The 25,246-nt window shown below is 42.3% G+C and overlaps 1 protein-coding gene across 1 annotated transcript; it reads right to left on the reverse strand.

Moving 5' to 3' along the window:
• Positions 1–611: 611 nt before the first annotated feature.
• On the reverse strand, positions 612–20,590 carry marchf9 (membrane-associated ring finger (C3HC4) 9). The gene is made up of 4 exons (XM_079580873.1): positions 19,917–20,590; positions 4,888–5,043; positions 2,740–2,932; positions 612–1,092 (listed from the first exon to the last, which is right to left on the reverse strand). The coding sequence occupies exons 1-4, from the start codon at positions 20,310–20,312 to the stop codon at positions 755–757; spliced, it is 1,083 nt and encodes a 360-aa protein (XP_079436999.1). The 5' UTR covers positions 20,313–20,590; the 3' UTR covers positions 612–754.
• Positions 20,591–25,246: the final 4,656 nt, after the last annotated feature.

A 25,246-nucleotide genomic window follows, 5' to 3' on the forward strand; every position in this document is an offset into this window, starting at 1 on the left:
AATTCGTTAACTCAAAGAAAATGCCACATTAGATTATTTTGAAAGTGTCAGTTCAGCATCAATTCTTTTATAAGTCAATTTTTAACGTATACTGTTGTTGACGTCAACAACCTTTGCAATAAAAGTTGGAAAACTGTGAAAGTTGATGCTACAACGCTCTGTGATCGATAAATACCAAGACACCACAACAGTGTTTCCTTTGTTTTGCAAAAGGGGTGAAACAGCGCCCCCAATTTGACGCTGGTGGTCAAAAAGTGTACTGCATCCATATTTACCATTGAGAATGAATGGAAGAGAGTTAGTATTAACCACAGGCTGCCAACAGAATTGTTTCGGCGGGCCAAATTTGGCCCGCGGGCCCCACTTTGGGCACCCCTGCTCTAGATAGTTCCAAAAGAATTGGGACCAGGCTTTAAAGTTGTTTTTAACGTGTCTAAAGTACAATGCTTTTCAATGGGGGACCAGCGGCGATATGGAGGTACCAGAGCAATGGCGGCCTCTAGTGCTGTAGCCAAAAAGCAGAGCAGCCAGCGGCCATTGCTCCAGAACAATCAAGTCACTACAAACAACCTTGACGCATGTCTCGTACAGAGCAAATTGTGCAGCCCTAGTAGGAAGCGTTTTGCCCACGAACAAAGCAAAGTGGAATAAGTTTAGAGTGAACACATGTAAACTCTAAACCCTCTCAAACCCAGGCAGCTTTCCTCACGCCTCAGGTCCCGTTAACTCGCTGAGATATCCGTTGTGGCTGAGTTCATACGGTGGTCACCCTCATCACCACCTCTCGGTTGGCGGTGGCTCCGATGCGAGGGTCGTGCGGCCGCAGTTGGCTGAGGATGTGCAGGATGGTGTAGCCACAGTGGTGATCGAGGATAGTCCTTAGCCGCCTGCGCTGCCGCCGGCCGCCGCTGCTGCTGGCGCCCGAGGAGAGCGGGTTGCTGCGTCCGCCCCGCGCCCCTCCCTTGCCCCCCGAGCTGATGGGGTCGCCCAGGTCCTTGGACTTCTCGTAGTTCAGGACCTTCCACTGTTGGTTGACCGCCTGCCACCGCTTGAAGATTCTGTAGACGGACGAGCCCTCGTGGATGATCAGGCCTGAGGAGGAGCAGAGCGTGAGGTTCATATCACGGGTCACATTTACATCTTTACTCAAACTCCAGAGCTGGATAGTACCTCGGTATGTTTACTTAAAGGTGCATTTTGTAACTTTTTATGGGGGAAAAAGTTTATATTAGTGCGTATTTGACCTTTCATTGACCCAGCGGCTGTATGTGTGGTCTGCTTTCCTTTGCTTCCCGGTGGCCTCTATGATGCTGTTTCCTGGATGGAACGTATGCGTAACTATGGCGACAGTTCCTCCAGTCATGAAAACCCCAAAAAATCCAAGAAATGCCTTTAGCTCTGAGCCTGTTCCTACAAATGCACACATTTTGTTTGTCGCCGAATCCCGGACCCGATTAAATTGAATGTTCCCTTCCCATACAAATGAAATGTGAAAACAGTGCAATACTAAAGTATGGGGAGGTGTGTTTTTTCCTTTTCATGGCATTTATACAATCTCTGTGGTTTCTTCAACATTTACATCTTATAAGATGTTGTTTAGAAGTGACTGGATGTGTTTCTGACCCACAAAAAGCAGAAACGTAACTGAATTTGAGTTAGCATTTAGCTCAGAGCAGAGGACACTTCCATCCATTTTCTTCTGCTTTATCCAGTCTGAGCAGAGATGTCCAGACTTCCCGATCCACACACACCTCCTCCAGCTGTTCTGGGGGGACCCCGAGGCGACACCAGGCCAGCTCGGAGACATAGTGTCCTGGGTCTTCCACGAGACCTCCTCCCAATAGGACATGCCTGGAACACCTCCCGATCAGGAGGCATCCGAAACTGATGCCCGAGCCTCAGCTGCTCCTTTCGACGTGAAGGAGCAGCGACTCTACTCCGAGCTCCTCCCGGGTAACTGAGCTCCTCACCCGATCTCGAAGGGTGCGCCCAGCCACCCTGTGAAGGAAACTCATTTCAGCCACTTGTATTCGCGATCTTGTCCTTTCGGTCATTACCCAGATCTCATGACCATAGGTGAGGGCGGGAACGTAGATCGATCGGTAAATCGAGAGCTTTGCCCCGACTCAGCTCCCTCTTCACCACGACAGACCAATACAGCGACCGCATCACTGCTGACGCCGCACCGATCCGTCTATCGATCTCACGCTCCATCCGTCCCTCTATCATGAACACGACCCCGAGATACTTGAACTCCTCCACTTGTCAAAGGCAGGTGCCTCGGCGCCCTGGTCCGTGTGCACAGCTTCTGGCTGTCGGGACGTGGAAGGTCACCTCGCTGGAGGGGGGGATGGAGGCGGAGCTTGTGCGGCTAGATATAGTCAGGCTCACCTCCACGCACAGCCTGGGTTCCGGATCCCAACTCCTGGATTAAGGCTGGACTCTCTCGCCGTTGCCCAGAGGACACTACATTCATTAATGATTTCTAATGAGGTTTTGCCTATGTGGACAACAGCTGAAAACATCTGGATCCTTCATAATTTGCGATGTTCGGTGGCTAACGCTAACAGCCTCTGAAAAGTTTCCCGGACTAGCCGGCTTGCTAACTGTCCACGTTAGGATTGAACTCTGATTCCTCTCTTTATTTCTGTTGATGCCAGTGCACACCACAGTATTGCACAGGAGCGTCCAGCACCGGCGGCCATGTTGGGATTGTTCTACATTCGTTGTGTCCTTTACCTATGCAGACGATGTCCATGAAGCCGTACATGCCGTAGCAGATCTGGAAGAGCAGGTCCTGCCGCTGCCACTTGGCCGAGGGGCTGAGGGACGACCAGATGAGCCACGAGATGCTGGCGATGAGGAAGAGCGAGCCCAGGATGATGGCGGCGATCTGCACCTTCTCGATCACCGTGAGGGAGATCGCCTGCCACTGCGGACGGAGCACAGGAGGTCATACACGACAGGCTTATGTTTATTTGTTTATTTATATGGATCCCATTAGCTGAGAGCAACAAGCAGTCAGCTACACTACAAAAAGTAAACATCAAGCATTGGCTTAAATGACTTGAATTGAGGAAATGTATCTTGTTTTGAGCGGTTTTCACTCATTTAGACACTTTTCCTGATCGGACCAAGTTTACTTTGCTTGTTTGAGGACATTTCAGACCAGTTCTAGGGTAAATCTCGCTTGAAATAAGAAAAATTGCCAATGAGATAAGACCAATTTTCTTACCCCATTGGCAAAGAAAATGACCTGAAAAAAGGACGAAATGTATCGAAACAAGTCAGAAACATCTCAGAACAAGTGAAATAATCTAGGACAAATGCCCAAGAACTTCTTAACTAGTCAAAACAGCTAAAATTTGGATTATTTTGCTCAAATTGAGATGTTTATACTGATCTAGTTAATTACTTTTTGCAGTGTGAACTGTGCAAGAAATAAAATGATGAAAATTTCATTAGTTTTTTGGGTTTCTTTTTGAGAGACACTAGGTAGAAACAAAAATGCGTAAGGTATTTAAACATTTTTGTTTCTACCTAGTGTCTTTCAAAAAGAAACCTAAAAAACTAAAGTTTATTACTCAAGAAGACATAATGAATGTAATAAAAGAATGATGAACATTTCATTCAAGCTGGATTTAAATCTTAATTTACTGAAAGATAATGACATTTCTCAAGTATTTTTGACTCCAGAAAGGACTAAAACACATTCAGCTGATGTTTTGTGCGTTACCCGTTGTGAAGGGCTGCATGATCGTGACAGAAGACGTGTATTGAAATAAATGCTTCTTGGAAATGAGACTTGTTTTAGTGTCGCCTTTATTGTCACATACTGTTCGTCTGTGACATGTGGGGAACATGAATCATCTTTCAGACTGAACTCGGGACAAACCGGCGGCTTCTGTGTCTGGACCTATTCGTGTGGCCAGGTCTGAGGTCGACATGTTCAAAGATAAGCCTAAAACTAGAATAAAAGCAGTTAATGAGACTAAGGCAATGGGTAAATATTGTTGAAAATTAATTATTAAAGCAGTACAAAGTAACTCTTCCCCCTAGAGGCCATAAGCGCAACTGCAGGTGTCGTAGCAAGTTACGATTTTTTAACTTATTAATTGTCTTGGAGAGTAAATACTACGCTGACAGGAAAGGCGAAGGGAGAGAGGGTTACTGTACATCCAATTATACAATGGAAATATTTTTTTTCACTCAAACTTTGCTGTAAATACTGTTTAAAGTGACGCTAGCCCGCAGTTAGCTTTGCCCGTTAGCATGTTAGCTTCTTCTTCGTGATTACATTAGTGTGTATTGCTTTCTCCGGACCGGTGGCAGTCAAGTTGCAAACATGGTTTTCTGGCCAGAGACACCAGGGGGAGATGAAAGACCCTCCAATCATCCCACTAACACTTGTATTAACCCCCACGGGGACTACGGAGAGGATTTATTAAGGTAAACACGTTACTTAGTACTGCTTTAAAAGGGACTTAAAAATATGTGAAGCTCAGCGACGGTCTGAAAAAGCCTCATATCATCTAAGTTAAAACGAAACTAATAACAACAGGTTGAGTTCATTCACATGACATCACAACATTGTAAACAGAGAATAGTTTAAAATGGAGTTGGTGCAGCGAACAATGCTATTGTTGTAACGGTCAAAACTAGAGTTAGGACCAAATATCGTTTTGCAATATATTTCGCAATACTTCTATTGTGATGTGTGTATTGTGTCAAAAATGCCACTGTTGTGAACCCAGTCATTTCCAAAAAACGATCAGGAAAACATCAGTCGGCTTTCTGTTTTCTGTCGTGAATGTATCTGCTGTTTGTCTAGATCTTGTGAATGAAAGTCTTGTAAATCTTGTCTCTCCAGGAGCAGTGTGGTCTCACCTGCAGAGGGTTCTTGGTGCTGATGGCCAGGACTTGGTACTTGAAGTAGCAGAGCTCGCAGCTCCAGGAGCCTCTCTCACTGATCCAGCGGATGAGGCAGGGCTGGTGGGTGCAGCGGACGGAGCCGTCACACCGGCACGGGCTCAACAGCTCCCCCTGCAGGAGACGGCGCAGAAGTGAGTCATTTATGCACATTCTCACAGACACAATGAGAAACAGAAAGCAGTGGTTCCCAACGCGAGAGTCAGGTCATCAATGACATTATCTGTGCAAATCAAATACAACAGGGGATGAAAAAGCGTTAAAAGTCATTAGTCATTAAAGTCATTGTGCCACAATTAAAGGAATAGGCCACCGTTTTTACATGCTGAGATAAGTTCTTACCTAACCTTACACGAGTTAATATATACCCATCTGGTCTTTGTCCGTGCGCTCTGTCACGCACACGGAGCGCATACGCAGCCTTTCCCATATGTCAGATAGCTCCGAAAAAGCTCACGATAGAAGCTACCAAGCTCTTCCACGTGTTCCCTATTTAAATAAAGTTACGTGAAGTGTTTTCATGCGAAGTATATTTACACAGAAATGTAGCATGTCGATTTTATAAGCAGATAAAAAGGGGGACTATATTGTGAGGCGTAATGATACGAGGAGTAAAACGTCCGCGCAGTAACTCCTAAAGACGTCCCAACAGCTTGAATAAACACACACAACAGGAGCTATAACGTTGCACATCGGTGTCTTCTCATCCTCATTTTCCTCATATTGTTATAAAAAGAATCAGTGTCCACCTGCCGCTTATAAACTCCAAACAAACTCGTCTGCTGACATTATAAAGAGGCGACGCAGAAGGTCAAAAAACATGAGCGACAAATGAAAAATCGGAGAAAAGACGACGATTTGAAATGTCACTCCGCGGCTCGGGCTGTTTGTGTTGATCAGGAAACATTCTGAGGCTGAGACAGGAATATTAATGTCACGAACGGGAGGAAAACGCTCGACAGAGAAAGGAGGGCAAACAGGACTTAACAAGTAATCACAACACTCTTTTAGTAGTTGTAGTTTTCTCTAAAATTACACTTTCAAGAAAACAGGGAGATGTAGAAATACAAAGGAGAAGTGACGTTCGATCCTAAAGCCTAGGCCAGAACCGGTCGTACAAGCTCCTACGGCCGGTCCACGTGTAAAAAAAAACGCGACATGTACACCCTCTATACACGTCGCGAACGTCGTTTGTGAATGGCTAAATTAGCATTTAGCCTCTCCCTCTCTCCTCTATAGCTCCAAAACAGGTCAAGATAGAAGCTACCAAACTCTTCCACGCTTTCCCTATTTAAATATGGTTACGTGAAGTGTTCCACTACAAAGTATAATTACACAAAATTAAACAATGTGGATTTTCTAAGTGGATAAAAGGGGGGACTATATTGTAAGAGTAGTTCGAAATCCGCGCAGGAATCTTCACTTTACTACTACTCCTGGTATTATTACGCCTTACAATATAGCCCCCCCTTTTATCCACTTAGAAAATCCACATTGTTTAATTTTGTGTAATTATACTTTGTAGTGGAACACTTCACGTAACCATATTTAAATAGGGAAAACGTGGAAGAGCTTGGTAGCTTCTATCTTGACCTGTTTTGGAGCTATAGAGGAGAGAGGGAGAGGCTAAATGCTAACGCCGTCTGCACTGTGTTCACGTGACTGAAGGCACGGGGGAAGATCAGACAGGTCCTAAAGAACTCGTCAAAGCTCAGGTAAGAACACATCTCAGTATGTAAAAACGGTGGCCTGTTCCTTTAACGTATGCAGTTAGCAACTTTTCAGAGTCCGTTAGCATTAGCTTTCATAATGCACCTTTAACACAAACACATCAAACAGTTAAAAAATTGGCCGGAGCTTTAAAAAGAGACAAATCCTCTCCTCATTTCAATGATTTTTAGGGAATGAAAACACAGTTAGCATTTAGCCTCCTCTCCTCTCCTCTACAGGGGTGAAGTTCGAAGCGCAGTAATATCTTCACTTTACTGCGTGGACGTCGAAGTGCTCTGAGGTATTATTACACCTTACAAAATAGTACATGTTCAATTTGTAACTATATATAATAGGGGAAACGCGGAAGAGCTTCTGACTTCATAGAGGAGAGGAGGTGTATGGAGGACCGTGGCTGCCAAAACAATAAATACATAGAGAAATAAATAAATAGAGAAATAAATAAATAAATACAAAAATAAATACAGAAATAGAGAAATAAATGTATGAATAAATACAAAAATAAATAAATAAATATATAAATAAATAAATACAGAAATAAATAAATATATAAATAAATAAATAAATAAATACAGAAATAAATGCACTTATTCTCATAATTGCATGCATTTCTTTGCAAATTTGATCTTTTTTAAATTTATTTATTTATTTATTTATTTATTTATTTCTGTATATATTTATTGTTTTGGCAGCCACGGTCCTCCATAGAGGTGAGGCCAAATGTTAACAACATAATATAAATGTTCTCCACTATTGCAATGAACATTTTTTAAAGGCCCAGTCTTGACCCAAAAGTCCCGGGACGATGTTTTTTCCCAGTCCAGCCCTGAACCCGTGTTACAAGCAAACCCGCCCCGGCCGCTCCGACTCAAATGAAATTACTCGTATCGGTTTTTTGAAAAAAGTATGTTCTTTTTGTGGCGTAAACAACATAGCATCAATAATTCTCCTCAAAAAAAAGGGGATCCAGCGCGGAGCCTGGATGAAGACGCAGCGCTGATCAGACAGGAAAGCGCCTCAGTGCATATTTAAGCGGATCTTCATAAACACTTGAGCAGCGTTCACATCTGAGGCCTTAAATAGCAGCGTGTTCAGGATTAAACCTCCAGGGAGCGCTGTTTGATGCTGCACATATTGATCGCAATGTTGTGCGTTACGCGAGAAGAAAAGCAAGTTTTAGTTTTGGGACCGACACTCGAGGGTGTGATGTGGTTTTGATCTCGGAAAGAAATGGGAAAGGAAGCATTTTAGGATCTGTATCTGCTATTTTAGCCATTCCAAAGTAAAGTATAGGCATTTATATGATATATTGTACCTGTACCACTATGGAGCACTATTTTTTGTGAAAAATATAAGTATTTTCTGGGGGTATTTTTCAAACCCGGAAGACGTGACACTTGGATTCAGTTAACTCCGCCCCTCTCTCTCCGCACATGCAACAGTAGAAGTATAAATACCACAGCAAAAACTAAAGTTACTTCACGATGCAGTTAAAAGGAGTTGACATCTGCAACACAGCTTCTTAAATGGCTAACACACAAGCTAACACACACAAGCTAACACACACAAGCTAGCACACACAAGTTAACACACACAAGCTAACACACACAAGCTAACACACACAAGCTAACACACTCAAGCTAACACACTCAAGCTAACACACACAAGCTAACACACACAAGCTAACACACACAAGCTAGCACACACAAGTTAACACACACAAGCTAACACACACAAGCTAACACACACAAGCTAACACACTCAAGCTAACACACTCAAGCTAACGCACACAAGCTAACACACACAAGCTAACACACAAGCTAACATACACAAGCTAACACACACAAGCTAACACACTCAAGCTAACACACTCAAGCTAACACACACAAGCTAACACACACAAGCTAACACACAAGCTAACATACACAAGCTAACATACACAAGCTAACACACACAAGCTAACACACACAACTAACACACTCAAGCTAACACACTCAAGCTAACACACACAAGCTAACACACACAAGCTAACACACAAGCTAACATACACAAGCTAACACACACAAGCTAACACACACAACTAACATACACAAGCTAACATACACAAGCTAACACACACAACTAACACACACAACTAACACACTCAAGCTAACACACTCAAGCTAACACACACAAGCTAACACACACAAGCTAACACACAAGCTAACATACACAAGCTAACACACACAAGCTAACACACACAAGCTAACACACACAACTAACACACACAAGCTAACACACAAAAGCTAACACACACAACTAACACACACAAGCTAACACACACAAGCTAACACACACAAGCTAACACACACAAGCTAACACACACAAGCTAACACACACAAGCTAACACACACAGACTAACACACACAAGCTAACACACACAAGCTAACACACAGAGTAGGTTAGAAAGAGCTCCTTCTTCACATCTTTAGGTGCAAACATGACGTCTGTTCAGACGATCAGCACGGACGCCTCGGGCACTTCCTTTTTTAAATTCTTTCTTACAACAGAAATAATGAAAAAGCTGTTTCATAAATTACAAATCAGGTCGCAAGCCACTACATTACAGACGTCGGGCTCTTCCTGTTTGACACTAGTCTCCCCCTAAACGTCAGAGCCGCTCCAACCATAGAAACCTTTAAGACTGCCCTTAAAACACATCTGTTTGCATTGGCGTTCAATTCAATTCAATTTATATATCGTGTATAATAACCTGTATGTGAAGCACTTTTGGCACCTACTGTTGTAAATGTGCTATACAAATAAAGCTGACATTGACATTGACACTATGACGCAAAAAACGGCAGGATTGCTGAGAACTGCATGAATGAAGCCACAAACCACTCTGGGGGTGTTTTTGATAAAGAAGTAGCACAACAACATGGCTAAAAGCTCCAAAAAGTCGATTTTAGATGATATAGATCCTTTAATGTGAAGGCAGACTTTAATAATTATAATAACGCATGGGTTTTACATAGCACTATGTTACTAAAGAAAATGTGTAAACTTGTGATAGAAGGATTGACCTCCAGAGCCTGTCAATCAAGCTGTGGAGCTCTGTGGACTCGGGAACATTACAATAAATGGGGCTGAATCAAACACCAGCTCTCTCTTGTATATTATATCTATGGTCCCGACCCACCAGTTAACCATCACCACAGGCAAACTCTGACTGATCTCCTCAGACATGCGTGAATCACTCATAAAACCACTCCAAGTGCCCTAACTACACACGGAAACCGCCATCACCAGCTCATAAAAGTCGATCTTGCGAAATACGTCACCTTTAATCACGAACCAGCTCCAAACTTGTGCAGCAAAGACAGTTTAAAGACTAGCTCCGCGTCGCAAACCTTCACCGTCCTCGTTACGGCTGCTGTTCATGAACGCCACTCACCGTTTTGCCATTTGATTTCTGGCTTTAAAAAAACAAAAACAAATCAAGATTCACGTCACGGCGCACAAACGTTTGAAGGAGCGTTAGCATTTGAGAGGAGACTGAAACGTGAGCTGCTAATGATGCTGCTGTAGCGACATCAGCTGGAGGCCTGTGCGTTTATCCTGGTGCCGCACATAAAGGTCACACACGGCTGCAGTCGCTGAGACACTGTGGAAATGTGGTTAACCTAAATGTGCTTCTATCACAGACAATAAAACCACAGAGACACGACACTTAAGCTGACGGATTCATCTCAGACATCAAGTAGCAAAACGCATAATAATAATAATAATTCAGGTGATATTATCTTATTAAATGTGTTTGCAACTGTGGGATTCAAGAGGAGGAAGCGTTTCTGGCTTGTTTTGCACTTTACTTTACTTTACAGAGCCACCAATACACACTAATAGAATCACGAAGAAGAAGCTAACAGGCTAACGGGCAAAGCTAACTGCGGGCTAGCGCCACTTAAAAAGTATTTACAGCCAAGTTTGAGTGACAAACATGATCTCTATTGTGTAATTGGATGAACAATGTCCCTCTGTGTTTTCTGTCAGCGTAGTATTTACTCTCACGGACAATTAATGAGTAAAAAAGTACTGCTTTAAAGTTGTTTTTAATGTATCTAAAGTGCTTTCCAATGGGAGACTAGCAGCTATATGGAGGTACTACAGTAATGGCGGCCCCTAATGTCGTCGTCACAATACTAAATTCAAAAGGGACATTGGTGTGAACTGCTCTTTTTGTGGAGATCATCCAGAGACAATACAACATTTTTTTTGGACATGTTCTTACCCCAAGAAATTCTGGAAAGACTTATGTAGTTTTATAATTGGACATCTATACAAGGACTTTACATTGAAAGGGGAAAACGTTATTTTTTGTTTCTTCAGAAAGCAAAAGAATGAAGACGTCTATTTTGTTATTAATTTACTCATCCTTTTGTCCAAATTTTAAATTTTAAATATTTTAAGCAGAAACGCGACTTTGCACATTTTTTTAGTGATACTCTCTCATATATCAAGGTTTTGGAAGGTTCTGATAACAAAAAGGCTCTAAAAACGATCAGTATTTGCTCAAAATATAATATTTTTGTACCTGAATAATTGTATTGTACAATTCTGTTACCCCCTGGCATACTCTGTATACTCATATACTTTTCAATAAATAAATAAAAAATAATAATTTAAGAAAATGTCGTAGTCACAAAGCAGAGCGGCCATTGGTTACAGCCCATTGTTTCAAATGTTTTCTTCTCCTTAAAGCGACTAGATGCTGGTAAGTCGTTGTTATACTCACTACTGCCACCTCAGGTCTTACGCGTAACTGCAGTTTCTATATGAATGACCTTTTTGAGTGACAGTGCAGGATTTGAGCAGCAGTTGTGGTGAACAGGTCTGGATTAATTCTACACTTCTACTATCAGCTCCAAATGCACACTGCCGTTGTGTCCTTGGGCAAGACACTTCACCCTCCTTGCCTCCAGTGTCTACGCACACCGGTGTGTGAATGAGGGAGTGAATGGGGTGACTGGTTCCTTACTGTAAAGCGCTTTGGGTCTGATAAAGGTAGAAAAGCGCTTTATAAGTTGAGTCCGTTTACCATTTACACATTCGGACATTGCTGGAACAAGTAGGGGGAGGAAAAGACGTCATTTTAACATTTTTAAACAAGGCCGTGGGAACCCGGGGTGCTGAGGGGGCTGCAGCACCCCCTGGTGGACAGTTTGGGAACAGCAGGCAATATTAATAGATAGGAAATATGCGCAGAAAAAGCGTTTTGGGGGTAAATTTTGTCCCTTAGCACCCCCTAGCTAAAATATCTTTAATATCTTTAACATCTTTAATTAGAAGCGCTTTGTTGGGAAACCGAAAAAGCATGTGACTAATTACCAAAGTTAAACACAGACATGCTGGTTTTACGCACGAGTCCTGTTCTTTCATCATCAAATCATTGATAAATATAATGTTACAGCAAGTCATGGAGAGTCTCAAGTCTATGTCAAGTCTTTTTGCAGCTTTGGTCAAGTCTCAAGTCCCACAAATGGCAACTCGTGTCTCCCACCTCTGGTAAATAAAATTTAAAAAATAAATAATAATGAAGAAAAGCCGATACATAAAAAGTGTTTCCAAACATTTGATGGGTACTGTAGTTAGAATACTCATTATATACCTTTATAAATCCTTTCCGTAGTCCCTCTGGGGGTAATACAAGTGTTAGTGGGATGATTGGAGGGTCTTTCTTTACTGCCTCCGGGTCAGAGTCACCAATACACACTAATAGAATCCCGAAGAAGAAGCTAATAGGCTAATGGGCAAAGCGAACTGCTATTTACAGTCAAGTTTTAGTGAAAAAACAATATTTCCATTGTGTAATTGGATGTACAATATCCCTCTCTCCCTTTGTCTTTCCTGTCAGCGTAGTATTTACTCTCACGGACAATATACAATAAGAATAAATGCAATATGCTACGACACCTGCAGTGGTGATTATGGCCTCTAGGGGCATGAGTTACTTAGTACTGCTTTAACCCCTTAACTCCCACCTGAACCGAGCACATTTTCTCCAGTTTGGCTTCACCCCAGTCCAAAAGCTTCTGGAAAAAAGCTGTGAAAATAGCAACAAAACTGAGACGAAAACAATGATGGAAATGTGCCAAAAAAGTGAGAAAAAATTGATGAACAATGACAAAAATATGACAAAAATGTGATAAAAAATTTGACCAAAAAATTAAAAGAATGTGTCAAAAAAATGACCAAAATGTAGCAAGAAAATGACAAAAATTTGATTTAAAAAAATTGACAATTTTTTTTTAAAATGTGACAAAAAATGACAAAAAAAATACAAAAAAAGGACAAAAAAATGTGACAAATATGTGATTAAAAATTGACGAAAATATGACAAAAAATGACAAGAAAATGACAAAAAAAGTTACAAAAATGAGTTGAATACCATACCAAAATATGACAAAAATGTGATAAAAATTTGACCAAAAAATTACAAAAATGTGACCAAAAAATGACCAAAATGTTGCAAGAAAATGACACAAATTTGATTGAAAAAAATTGACAATTTTTTTTTTTAAATGTGACAAAAAATGACAAAAAATGACAAAAATTTGACAAAAATGTGACAAAAAAAATACAAAAAAATGTGACAAAAATGTGATTAAAATGTGATTAAAAATTGACGAAAATATGACAAAAAAAAGTTACAAAAATGAGTTGAATACCCAACAAAAAAATGATGGAAAAAAAATCTGATGACGTGAGGAAAAAGATCCTCTCGGTTCAGGCGGGAGTTAAGAGGTTGAATACAATATCACAGTTTTAATATCAGTTTTGTTTCGTCTCATGAAGTTTCCTTTTCCCCCAATTTTTATTTCTTTTTTTCCCCACTTTTCTTTTTCCAATTTCATTAATAGAGATCAGCTTGATATGGTAAATGTGCACATCTTCCAAACCACAGTTTCAATATGATCTTGCGGACGATATATTTCCCACCTCCCACTTTCTCCCGGTTACAAATCTTTAGGGGAAAAATCCATCAATCTTTTGTAATTCTGACATAAATTCTATTCGATTTGCACATTAAATTAGACTTGCTGCCCCTGTAATAATATATAAGCTAATTCCGCCGGCATTATAACGCTAATACTCTGACATTATGGCGCTCCAGGTCTAATTAACCTACATTTAAAAGCACAGCGGCTCTGAAGAGGTTCAGGTTGACATTTCCTGCTTCAGCGTTCGCCTCTTCAGGCACAGACGGAGCCGAGGCCGATCGTTTCTGACTAAAAAACGGCCCCTCTCCGCGAGCTCGGCGACGGCGTGACCTTTTTGCGCAGGACTCTGACCCGCGGCGCCGGGCAGTGTCCGTGTTTAAGCTTTAAAACGTCATTCTTTTATCTCGGGTTCATGTTGAAAGTTCGCTGCTTTTTATTATTTGTTGCTTTTTGTCTGAAGTTAAAAAAAGAGCTGCGTTTGTGAGTCACCAGCTCCGAACCCAAACACGAAGGTTTTATTAAAAAGACACAACGACAAAAGGAAAACAGGAAACCGCTCGGCTCCCCAGAGGTCACTACGGTTCGGAGCCCAGGAATAGGACATGAGTGAGAGGATAAAGGGGTTAGATTCGATTATCTAAGATGGAGACACGGGTTAATAAGTCAGAGGCCTGAGATAGAGATACTGCATAGATACAGACGGCATCTCCGCACTCTTTTCTGGTGGAATATGAACTTATTTATCACATGCAAATAAAGTCGAGTGTAAATCAGGTCCATGTGGATATTTTCTCACAGTAGATTGTTCTGTAGAAGTGAAAACAAGGCGGTCATAGCAAGCGCGAGCTAGCGTTCTAGCTAACTTCCGGTAGAGCGGAAACCTGTTCATTTAAAGCAGTACTAAGTAACGTGTTTACCTTAATAAATCCTTCCCGTACTCCCTCTGGGGGTAATACAAGTGTTTATGGGATGATTGGAGGGTCTTTCATCTCCCCCTGGTGTCTCTGGACAGAAAACCATGTTTGCAACTTGACTGCCACCGGCCCGGAGCCACCAATACACACTAATGGAATCACGAAGAAGAAGCTAGCAGGCTAACGGGCAAAGCTAACTGCGGGCTAACGTCACTTTAAACAGTATTTACAGCCAGGTTTGTGTGAAAAAAAAATATTTCCATTGTATAATTGGATGTAAATATCCCTCTCTCCCTTCGCCTTTCCTGTCAGCGTCGTATTTACTCTCCAAGACATTTAATAAGTTAAAAAAATCGTAACTTGCAACGACACCTGCAGTTGCGCTTATAGCCTCTAGGGGGAAGAGTTACTTAGTACTGCTTTAAGCGGAGAACGAGGGAAAATGTTCGCCACTCAAATCTGATGTTCATTTGCATGCACGGACTAAAATCGGCTTTGTTTTCGTGTCGTTACTCATTTGATCTCTTCTCCTGTCCTATGTTAACTGTTAGGAGAAAAGGGGCGGGCACAGTTCATGGCGGCGCCCACGCGAACTTCCGGAATAAGGTGAATAGGCACAACCTGTTGCACCCAATGGGCGAGGAAAGCCCTTCTCTTTTGTCCTCATGGCGGGGAGCTGACATTGCTGTAACACCACCGCAATGCACCTCGCTAGCACAGCTTAAAAGCCCGGACACAACTCAAAGACTTTCTTCGTTTCTAAAATGCCGTGAGCCAACACTGGGCTGGGTTCTGTTTTTAAATCATGCTGGATTTTGTGCAGCAGAATTAAAAAAGTTGAAGCCTCGGTCTTTGATTGACAGGCTCTGGAGCACAGTGAAGGCTTTTTGCTCTTTTAAGGAACATGCTCTGTAGGAGGAGACAGAGCAGCCATGTTAATCACAGGCCACATGAGCTCATTACTATGAATGACTGCCCAGTTATCTCTTGTATGTTTTATCTATGGCTGTACCACGACCAGCGCCGCACAGGTCAGAGGATGTGGCAACATGGAGACAAAAACAACTCAAGTGGCACATGTTAAACCCGGAGTTCTGGATTATTAGATTTGATGATTGGAAGAGGAAACGCTTTAGAATGTTCATATGATTATAGAGACATTTTAAGCTTAGCCTGCATTAAACATGGATTCGACCTAGAGCTGAACAGTCCAATGTTTTCCATGTAAAATACTTCAACAGATTCACAGATAATTTCTTATAGAAGACTTTTTTTTTGCTTTTTTTATTGTAAATGTTGACACTGATTATTTATAACAGTGACAAGGCCCGTTATCCCACTGTGTTTTTCCGACTATACCACAAAATCTGCAGTTATTAAAGACATTTTCACCTGCCCCCCTCTGAGGGGGACAGACGGTTGTGAAGGCCATCTGCAGCACTATTTTTAGACATTGGCTCCACAACACTGTGACTTGCTGACAATAATCACATACTGTATGAGAAGGATCACTCTTTGTCCTCATTTATTCACTTGGTGCTAGTTTTTGTTTCATGTCGATGGTAAATATTAATAACAAAGTCCTGCGTTGTGTAAAATCGTAGAGTCGACCACAGAAATCTCGTAATAATAACGGTAAATGTAATGGTCAACTTACACAGCGCTTTGGCTTATGTTTGTTTGCACTCTACGAACAGCAGGGGGCGCTGTGCAAATACACCGTCAACGCCACTGACTCACGATAGGGAGGAAAGTTTGTCCTGTTGCCCGACAAAGGGGAATTCAGGCGCAGCTTTGTGTTTTTGAAACCGCAAAGTTTTTCTGTCGACTTTAAATGCGACTCAACATGTTAAATTCTTTGTGTCGTGGCCGGTCGTCCTTGCACCAGTAGCTCTGGGGGTCTACATCTCTACACACACTTTGTGCATCATATCTTAGATGCATTTTCCTTTTACGTAAGTATTTTTGTTGAGCACAATACATATAGGTCAGGACTCTTCAGTTACTTTTGTCACTGGGCCAGATTTGTGGGAGGGTCATTGGCCATATTCATATTTTTGGGATAAATAAATGATCATTTCATTATCATCAATGCTTGAAGAGAATAGAATCGGGCCTAAACCCAATAGTTGTTTTATATTCCAGCATTTTAGGCTTTAGAAACATTGCAATAACATATTAAAGCCGTACTAAGTAACTCTTCCCCCTAGAGGCCATAAGCGCAACTGCAGGTGTCGTAGCAAGTTACGATTTTTTAACTTATTAATTGTCTTGGAGAGTAAATACGACGCTGACAGTAAAGGTGAAGGGAGAGAGGGATACTGTGCATCCAATTATACAATGGAAATATTTTTTTTCACTCAAACTTGGCTGTAAATACTGTTTAAAGTGACGTTAGCCCGCAGTTAGCTTTGCCCGTTAGCATGTTAGCTTCTTCTTTCGTGTTCCTCTCAGCCGCCTATTGAGGAGGCCTGGTGTAGGTAAATAAAGTAAATGATTATACTGCATTAGTCTTCGCGCTACAGCGAAGTAGCATTTAGTTTACGAGACTAACCTGTTGCTTCTGCCCGAGAGAAGGAACAGGAAGCTTGTATTGAAACACTACAGCGACGTGATTGGCTGATGACGTCTCGCGAGGGTCACGTGACCAAGTGTCGCAGTCACGGTCGGGCAAAACTGGAAATGTATTATTTCATTTATTCTGAAGAGGCACCGTTTTTTGTGCACTTAAAGTCGCTTTACAATTTCCTGCGTTATTCATTCACATCACACTCGGTGGTGGTAAGCGAGGTATGTAGCCACAGCAGCCCTGAGGTAGACCGACAGGCGCGAGACTCCGACCACCTCCAACCACTCACCCACATTTGACATAATTAATACATTTTTGAGACCTGTTTCTATCTGTGTGAGTGATTTTAGGTCAAAATAGCAAAGGAAACGATTCAGTGGCTGTGTTTACATCGAGACCAAACATCTGATAATAATCTGATATCTGGAGTTCTCAGATTATTGAAGAGAATGTAAACAGCATCATCTGTTTATCTGATTTACTTCTGATCTTTCACACTTGTGCACAAACAAACCAGAGAAATAAAGGAAAAAGGCCAAACTATTTTCACAAAGACTAAAAACATTTCGAATAAAACACTAAGTAGGAAAGATAAACAGTAAATGGTCTGAATTTACAAAGCGCTTTTCTACCTTGATTAGGCCCAAAGCGCTTTACAGTAAGGAACCAGTCACAAGGAGTTTGTATTTTACTTTGCTGAGATCACTGCAATACGAAGAACCCTGGACCTTTGAGTTTCTAAACATGGAGCTCTTTGACTCGAAGTCCAAATATGGAGGAGTCATTTTCAGTCATCTCCACCTGGTTCTGCAGGTGGGTCTGGTTGAAGGGAGGGGTGGGGAGATACTTCTGTTGCCCTAAAAGTCCCAAACTCATCTGGCTCATGTAAAACCCGGAGTGTTGGATAGTTCGATTTCTGAAGTGAAAACGAACGCATCCGATCTGGTTACTGGGTTCAGGGGCGGACCGGCCATATGTCCGTTCTGGAAGAGCACAGAAGGGCCACTAGTCCCGCCTCAAAAGAGCTTTACCCAAATCTAAAAGCTAAAAAGAAAAGGATCAAAATAGCGAGAAAAAGGAGGATGAAAACATGAGGAAAACACGGACAAAAAACACAACAAAAAATAATAGAAAAAATAATTAGAAATTCAACAAAAATGTGACAAAGATGTGACAAAAATGCGACAAAAATGTGACAAAAATGTGACAAAAATGCGACAAAAACTCAACCAAAGAGTGACAAAAATGTGACAAAAATGTGACAAAAATGCGACAAAAATGTGACAAAAATGTGACAAAAATGCGACAAAAATGTGACAAAAATGTGACAAAAATGCGACAAAAACTCAACCAAAGAGTGACAAAAATGTGACAAAAATGCGACAAAAATGCGTCAAAAATGTGACAAAAATGTGACAAAAATGCGACAAAAATGTGACAAAAATGTGACAAAAATGCGACAAAAATGTGACAAAAATGTGACAAAAATGCGACAAAAATGCGTCAAAAATGTGACAAAAATGTGACAAAAATGCGTCAAAAATGTGACAAAAATGTGACAAAAATGCGACAAAAATGTGACAAAAATGCAACAAAAATGTGACAAAAATGTGACAAAAATGCGACAAAAACTCAACCAAAGAGTGACAAAAATGTGACAAAAATGCGACAAAAATGTGACAAAAATGTGACAAAAATGCGACAAAAATGTGACAAAAATGTGACAAAAATGTGACAAAAATGTGACAAAAATTCAACAAAAATGTGACAAAAATGCGACAAAAAATCAAAAAAAATTCAACAAAAATGCGACAAAAAATCAAAAAAAATGTGACAAAAATGCGACAAAAATGTGACAAAAATTTAACAAAAACTCAACAAAAAAAATTACAAAAATTCAACAGAAAGTGACAAAAATGAAAAAAAGACGAAAAAAAACATACAAAAGGTGACACAACACAGCAACAGCGCGAGGAAAAAGGTCAGTTTTGTGGGTCTTAGCTTTCAAATGAGGTGTCACACAGCCAAAAGAGGACAGAATGCATTTGCTTTAGGCGTTTGGTAAGAGGTTCAAACACGTATTTGTGAAAGTGTCACAATTACTCTCATTTGGGCCAGTCTGCTCAGAGTCCGGGGCTGTTTTTCAGTCCCAGTCCCCCCCTGCCTGGCTTATCTGATTCCTCACGTCTGTCCCTCCACGTCCCCCCCCCCCACACCACATGACTTGTCCCCCTTTAATGCACCGGACAAAATCTCCCTGAGGACAACAAACTCTAGGGAACAATCACCCACAACAAACCCCAACGCGCTCCCTCAAAGTGACTCAGTCCGCGCTTGTCATCCGGCGGACATAATTGGCTAACTTTCTTTGTTGCTATGCTGGCCAGATTTCAGATGAGTGGGCTCCGCGTGCCTCTCATCAGCTCGCTCACAAAAAACAGTGTTATATGTTGAGCAGCTCCGATGGCACCGCTCTCTCTCTCCCTCCCGTTCCCCCCCGTTCATCTCCGTCTTTTACGCACAAACCACGGCACCAAAAAAACACAACAACAATGGCATTTCAGCACCACACTCGAGGCCTGCTTGTTTTCCTCAGACTGAGGTGTGCGGGTGAGGGAGGGGAGGGGGGGGGGGGGGGGGGGGTTGGAGGGATGGAGAGGTGGTTGTAGCGGCTCACAATGAGAGAAAGCGTTGCCGTTTGAAGCATATAAGCAGCTTTTACGCACCCGTATACGCGAGCGACGCTGCCCCCCCCCTGCTAATGCCCCCCCCCCCCCCCCGGCTCCGTACCTGCTCGAGGCCCTGAAAGCAGATCCTGCACTGTGGGCTGCGCAGGCTGCTGGCGGTGCTGGCCAGCGACACGGCGTCCAGGCCCGCCGCGAGCTTGCCGCCGGGCTCCTTTTCCTCGAAGGCGAGGCTCCGGGGCCGCGTCGGGTCGCTGCCGTAGTACTCCTCCGCGTCGTCCCGGGAGTGGCAGTCCACGAAGGGCGGCATGCAGCCACAGTCCCCCCCGATGCCCATCCCCAGACCGCGCATGGTGCCTCCTCCTCCGCCGCCGGATCGCTGCCGCCTCTCCGCCGCCGCCGCTGATGCCGCTGTTGCCGCGTCGGCCTGTCGCGCGTCGGAGCGCATAAAAACCAGCACTTTCAGTTCATTGAAAAACATGCGGATCCGGTATTTGAACATGTTTATGTGGAAGGGGCTCTTTTTTTTTTCTTCCTTTTCCCTCACTGTGATCGATAAACGGGTAATTACGCTCCCCTTCCCTCCCTCCCCCCGTGTCTTATGTTGTTATTCCCCCCTTCAGAAGCTATAATTAGTCATATAGTCTGTGATACCTTGGAAATGACGGGGACGCGGGCCTTACTGGCGGCATGTGCGCGCTCTCTAAGCCAATGCGGGTGAATTGTTTTCCATTTTCAGCCCGGCCAACACGCTCTCACAACACCCATCACTCAAAACAACTCAGGGAACAGGCCGGTATAGCTCCAGTCCGCGCGGCGTTTTTTCGTCCATGGCAGCCGGTTTTTTTCTATCGTTATTTCACCGCTTGGCGCGGCGCATCGCATCCCCCTGTCTTTCCACGGAGCTTTCTTGGGAAAAAAAAAATCAAATAAAAAAATCAGCCTACATTGTTGTTTCTTTTGCGTCGCCGCTTTTCGCTACCCGAAGCAGAAGACCGCGAGGGGGTGCGCGAGTGGAGCGGGACGCGGAGGAACGCGGAAGGCGGCGGGAGCGAGGAGAGAATCCCAAAAAGACACGCCATCCACGCGATCGCTCCGGGCGCTCTCGTCAAAAACCATAATCAACTTCCGATGTTTTTTTTCTTTCTTCTTCTCTCTACTGTGCGATCGTTTTCTGCGCTCCGTTTCCCCGCCGCGGCGTCACGAAGATCACGGGAGCCCTTCTTTCTTGCATTTTTTTTTTTTTCTGTGTGTTGTCGGGGTTACGCAGAAGAGCTGGTCTCATCCGATAAGCCACGAGCGGCGTCCGGGAGCGATTCCCATCTTGGCGCGGGACGTCACCGGCGCGTAAAAAAGGCTCAAGCCAACAACAACAAAAAAAAAACACGGTGCGCCCCCCCGTTAGAAAAACAGCCCAGGAGAGGTAGATAGAAGAAAGGCACGAGGCATTTTTTTTCCTCCCCCTCCCCTCCCCCCCCCTCCTCCCGGAATCAGAGCGAACGTGGCGGAGACGCGTGGAGGTGTCTTTTACGCAGCGGTGAAGCCATTGATTATCGGGGCTGGAGCGGTCGGTGGGCGCCGCTGATTTTTTCTTCTGCGATAGCACCCCCCGATTGATAAAGAAAAATGGTCGACTTCGGAGTGGAGATGAGGCGCAGCGCGGCAGCTACTTCCGGAATGGCTCGGAGGGGGGGAAATAAATAAATAAGGTAGAGAGGGAGAGAGAGAGAGTGAAAAGTCCTCGCGCTCCCGCCGTCGTTCGGGGGTCCGCTCTCGGAGGCGCTGTCCGAGGTGCTGAAGCGACCGCGGGCAGATGGAGACGGCGTGGAACGTAACCACGTAAAAAAACAAAACACACACACTCACAGAAAAAGAAAAGCAGAGCCGTGGGAAGATATTTTAGTTAGGGGGCGCTGAGGGACAAAATTTACCCCCAAAATACTTTTTCTGTGCATAAATCCTATTTATTAACCTCTTAACTCCCGCCTGAACCGAGAGCATTTTCTCCAGTTCAGCTTTACCCAAATCCTGTAGGCCAAGTGTAACGCCTCATTGATTGACTGCGGAATTCTTCCGCAGTCAATTATTGGTTTTCATGTTCTTTATTATTATTCCTCTTCCATCTTTTTCCCGATTTTCTAGAGCTTTCAGCACCTTCATGCTTTGTGCAATTTATGCAAGTTATGCATCAAAATGTTCCGCATGTTGAGGAGAAGGTGCTATTACTTTTGGGACTTCTGCAACTTACGTTTTTTCCGCAATCGGCCAAAATGTCGGAGATTTTTCCCATTGACTTATAATGGGGCTGCCGCAAATCCATGCTTTTCTGCACTTTTTTCTGCATTTTATGCAATTTCTGCACTTTGTGCATGTTCAGCTTATGCAACTTGTGGGTTTTGAGAAAAAATTGTCCTTCTGCAGATTTCCAGTTTTTTTATACGAGAGTTTGAAATGTTTGCATTAGTGTGTATGGGGGAATCCAGCCAATGGGGAAACTCCAGGACTTTCAGCCATTTGTGCAGCTTCTGCCAATCGAGCACTGAGGCCATTTCAACAGTTTGACCAGTTTATGGAATATAAAAGTTTATGCAACATTAACAATTTATGCAAAGTAACCACTTTATGGGATTTAACCACTTTATGCAACTTAAGACTTTATGCCTTTTATGCCTTTTGAATCTTAAAGAGTTTATGCAATTTACATAATTTATGCAAATTAACCCATTCATGCATTTTACCACTTTATGCAGTTTATATGGTTTATGCAACATGACATTTTATGCATTTTACCAGTTTATGCAAATTAGATTATGCAAATTAAACAGTTTATGCAATTTGAACAGTTCGCTTCCCGCAATTCCGCAGTCAATCGCAATGGCGCAGCCATTGCATTTCTAGTTATTATTCCTCTTCCATCTTTTTCCCGATTTTCTAGAGCTTTCAGCACCTTCATGCTTTGTGCAATTTATGCAAGTTATGCATCAAAACGTTCCGCATGTTGAGGAGAAGGTGCTATTACTTTTGGGACTTCTGCAACTTACGGTTTTTCCGCAATCGGCCAAAATGTCGGAGATTTTTCCCATTGACTTATAATGGGGCTGCCGCAAATCCATGCTTTTCTGCACTTTTTTTCTGCATTTTCTGCAATTTCTGCACTTTGTGCATGTTCAGCTTCTGCAACTTGTGGGTTTTGAGAAAAAAATGGCCTTCTGCAGTTTTCCAGTTTTTTTATACGAGAGTTTGAACTTTTTGCATTGGTGTGTATGGGGGAATCCAGCCAATGGGGAAACTCCAGGCCTTTCAGCCATTTGTGCTTCTGCCAATCAAGCACTGAGGCCATTTCAACAGTTTGACCAGTTTATGGAATATACAAGTTTATGCAACATTAATAATTTATGCAAATTAACCACTTTATGGGATTTAACCAGTTTATGCAACTTAAGACTTTATGCCATTTAGGATTTATGAATTTTAAAGAGTTTATGCAATTTACATAATTTATGCAAATTAGCCCATTCATGCATTTTACCACTTTATGCAAATTAAGCAATTTATGCAATTTAAACAGTTTATGCAATTTCTGCATTCGCTTCCCGCAATTCCGCAGTCAATCGCAATGGCGCAGCCATTGCATTTCTAGTTTGAAATTGAAATGCATTTTTTTTGTCTTTTTTGTCATTTTATTGTCATGTTTTTGTCATTTTTTTGTAAATTTTTGTTCTTTTTTTGTCTTTTTTGTCTTCATTTTTTTTTTCATTTTTTGTAATTTTTTTGTCAAATTTTTTGTCTTTTTTGTCATTTTTTCGTCAATGTTTTCTCACTTTTTTCACATTTCTATCCTTGTTTTTGTCTCAGTTTTGTCGCTATTTTCACACCTTTTTCCCAGAAGCTTTTGGACTGGGGGTAAAGCTGGAGAAAATGTGCTCGGTTCAGGTGGGAGTTAAGGGGTTAACATTGCCTGCAGTTCACAAACTATCCACCAGGGGGTGCTGCAGCGCCCTCAGCACCCTGGGTTCCCACGGCCTTGAAGAAAAGGACACATTTTGGCTCTATTTCGGGGGGAGATGTCTCTGTGCGCCACTATTGAACTCGGTTAACCCCCCGCCTTAACCGAGTGCGTTTTCTCCAATTCAGCTTTACCCGAATCTAAAAGCTTCCAGACAGGAGAGCTCATACAGGCTGGTGTAACGCCTCATTTGAACGCTAAGACCGGATCGAAACTTTGTTTTTTGAGTTGTCGACGCGTTCATGCCGCTGTTATTGTTGCTTTCCCGGTGTAACAGCCTAGCGTACACCCCCCGATCCGGACCATACCCGGGGTTAAAGGAACAGGCCATAGTCTTCCCATACTGAGATATGTTCTTACCTGAGCTTAGACGAGTTGATGTGTACCTGTTTGGTCTTTGTGCCCGTGGAAGAGCTTGGTCGATTCTAACTTCACCCCATTTGGAGCTATAGGAAGGGGGGAGTCTGCGTACATTCAAGGCCGTGGGAACCCAGGGTGCTGAGGGCGCTGCAGCACCCCCTGGTGGATAGTTTGTGAAATGCAGACAATATTAACCCCTTAACTCCCACCTGAACCGAGCACATTTTCTCCAGCTTTACCCCCAGTCCAAAAGCTTCTGGGAAAAAGGTGTGAAAATAGCAACAAAACTGAGACGAAAAAAGTGATGAAAAAGTGACCAAAAAATGTGAAAAAATGTACAAAAATTTGACAAAAAAATGCGAATAATTTGACGAAAAAGTAACAAAACATTTAGAAAAAATGACAAAAATTGACAAAAAATTTGACAAAAAAGTGAGAAAAATTTGACGAAAAATTGAGGAAAAAATTGACGAAAAAGTGACAAAAAAGCTACAGAGACCCAGGACACTCAGATAAACCATCATAATGAAAATCACATAAATGTATTTGCTCGGGTGGAAAGAGTGTTCAAAGGTTAAGGCGGAGCTAAAACAAATGCACAGATTGGTCGCATTATTTAAAACTAAACGGGAACGCTTTATTTGAGAACTGAAATAGCGTTTTCTGCTTCGATACTGCGTTGGCGTTTTCCATCAGGGACGCCAAGGAAGACGCCAGAAGAAGAAAAACAAGAAAAAGAAGAAGAAAAAGAAAAAGAAGAAAAAGAAGAAGAAAAAGAAAAAGAAGAGAAAGACGAAAAAGAAGAAGAAAAACAAGAAGAAAAAGAAGAAAAAGAAGAAAAAGAAAAAGAAGAAAAAGAGAAAGAAGAAAAAGAAAAAGAAGAAAAAGAAGAAAAAGAAGAAGAAGAAAAAGAAAATGAAGAAAAAGAAGAAAAAGAAAATGAAGAAGAAAAAGAAGAAAAAGAAGAAAAAGAAAATGAAGAAGAAAAAGAAGAAAAAGAAGAAAAAGAAGAAGAAGAAGAAGAAGAAGAAAAAGAAGAAAATGAAGAAGAAAAAGAAGAAAAAGAAGAA

The sequence above is a fragment of the Gobius niger genome (assembly GCF_951799975.1).
Source record: "Gobius niger genome assembly, chromosome: 22".
NCBI classification, from domain to species: Eukaryota; Metazoa; Chordata; class Actinopteri; order Gobiiformes; family Gobiidae; genus Gobius; species Gobius niger.

Bases quoted from the DNA above. Each gene is read 5' to 3' on its own strand.
- marchf9 (XM_079580873.1), bottom strand. From the start codon at position 20,312: ATGTTCAAATACCGGATCCGCATGTTTTTCAATGAACTGAAAGTGCTG. The intron at 5,044-19,916 runs GTACGGAGCCGG...CGTCTCCTGCAG, and splicing joins GCTTTCAGGGCCTCGAGCAG to GGGGAGCTGTTGAGCCCGTG. The intron at 1,093-2,739 runs GTAAAGGACACA...GCTCCTCCTCAG, and splicing joins CATGGACATCGTCTGCATAG to GCCTGATCATCCACGAGGGC.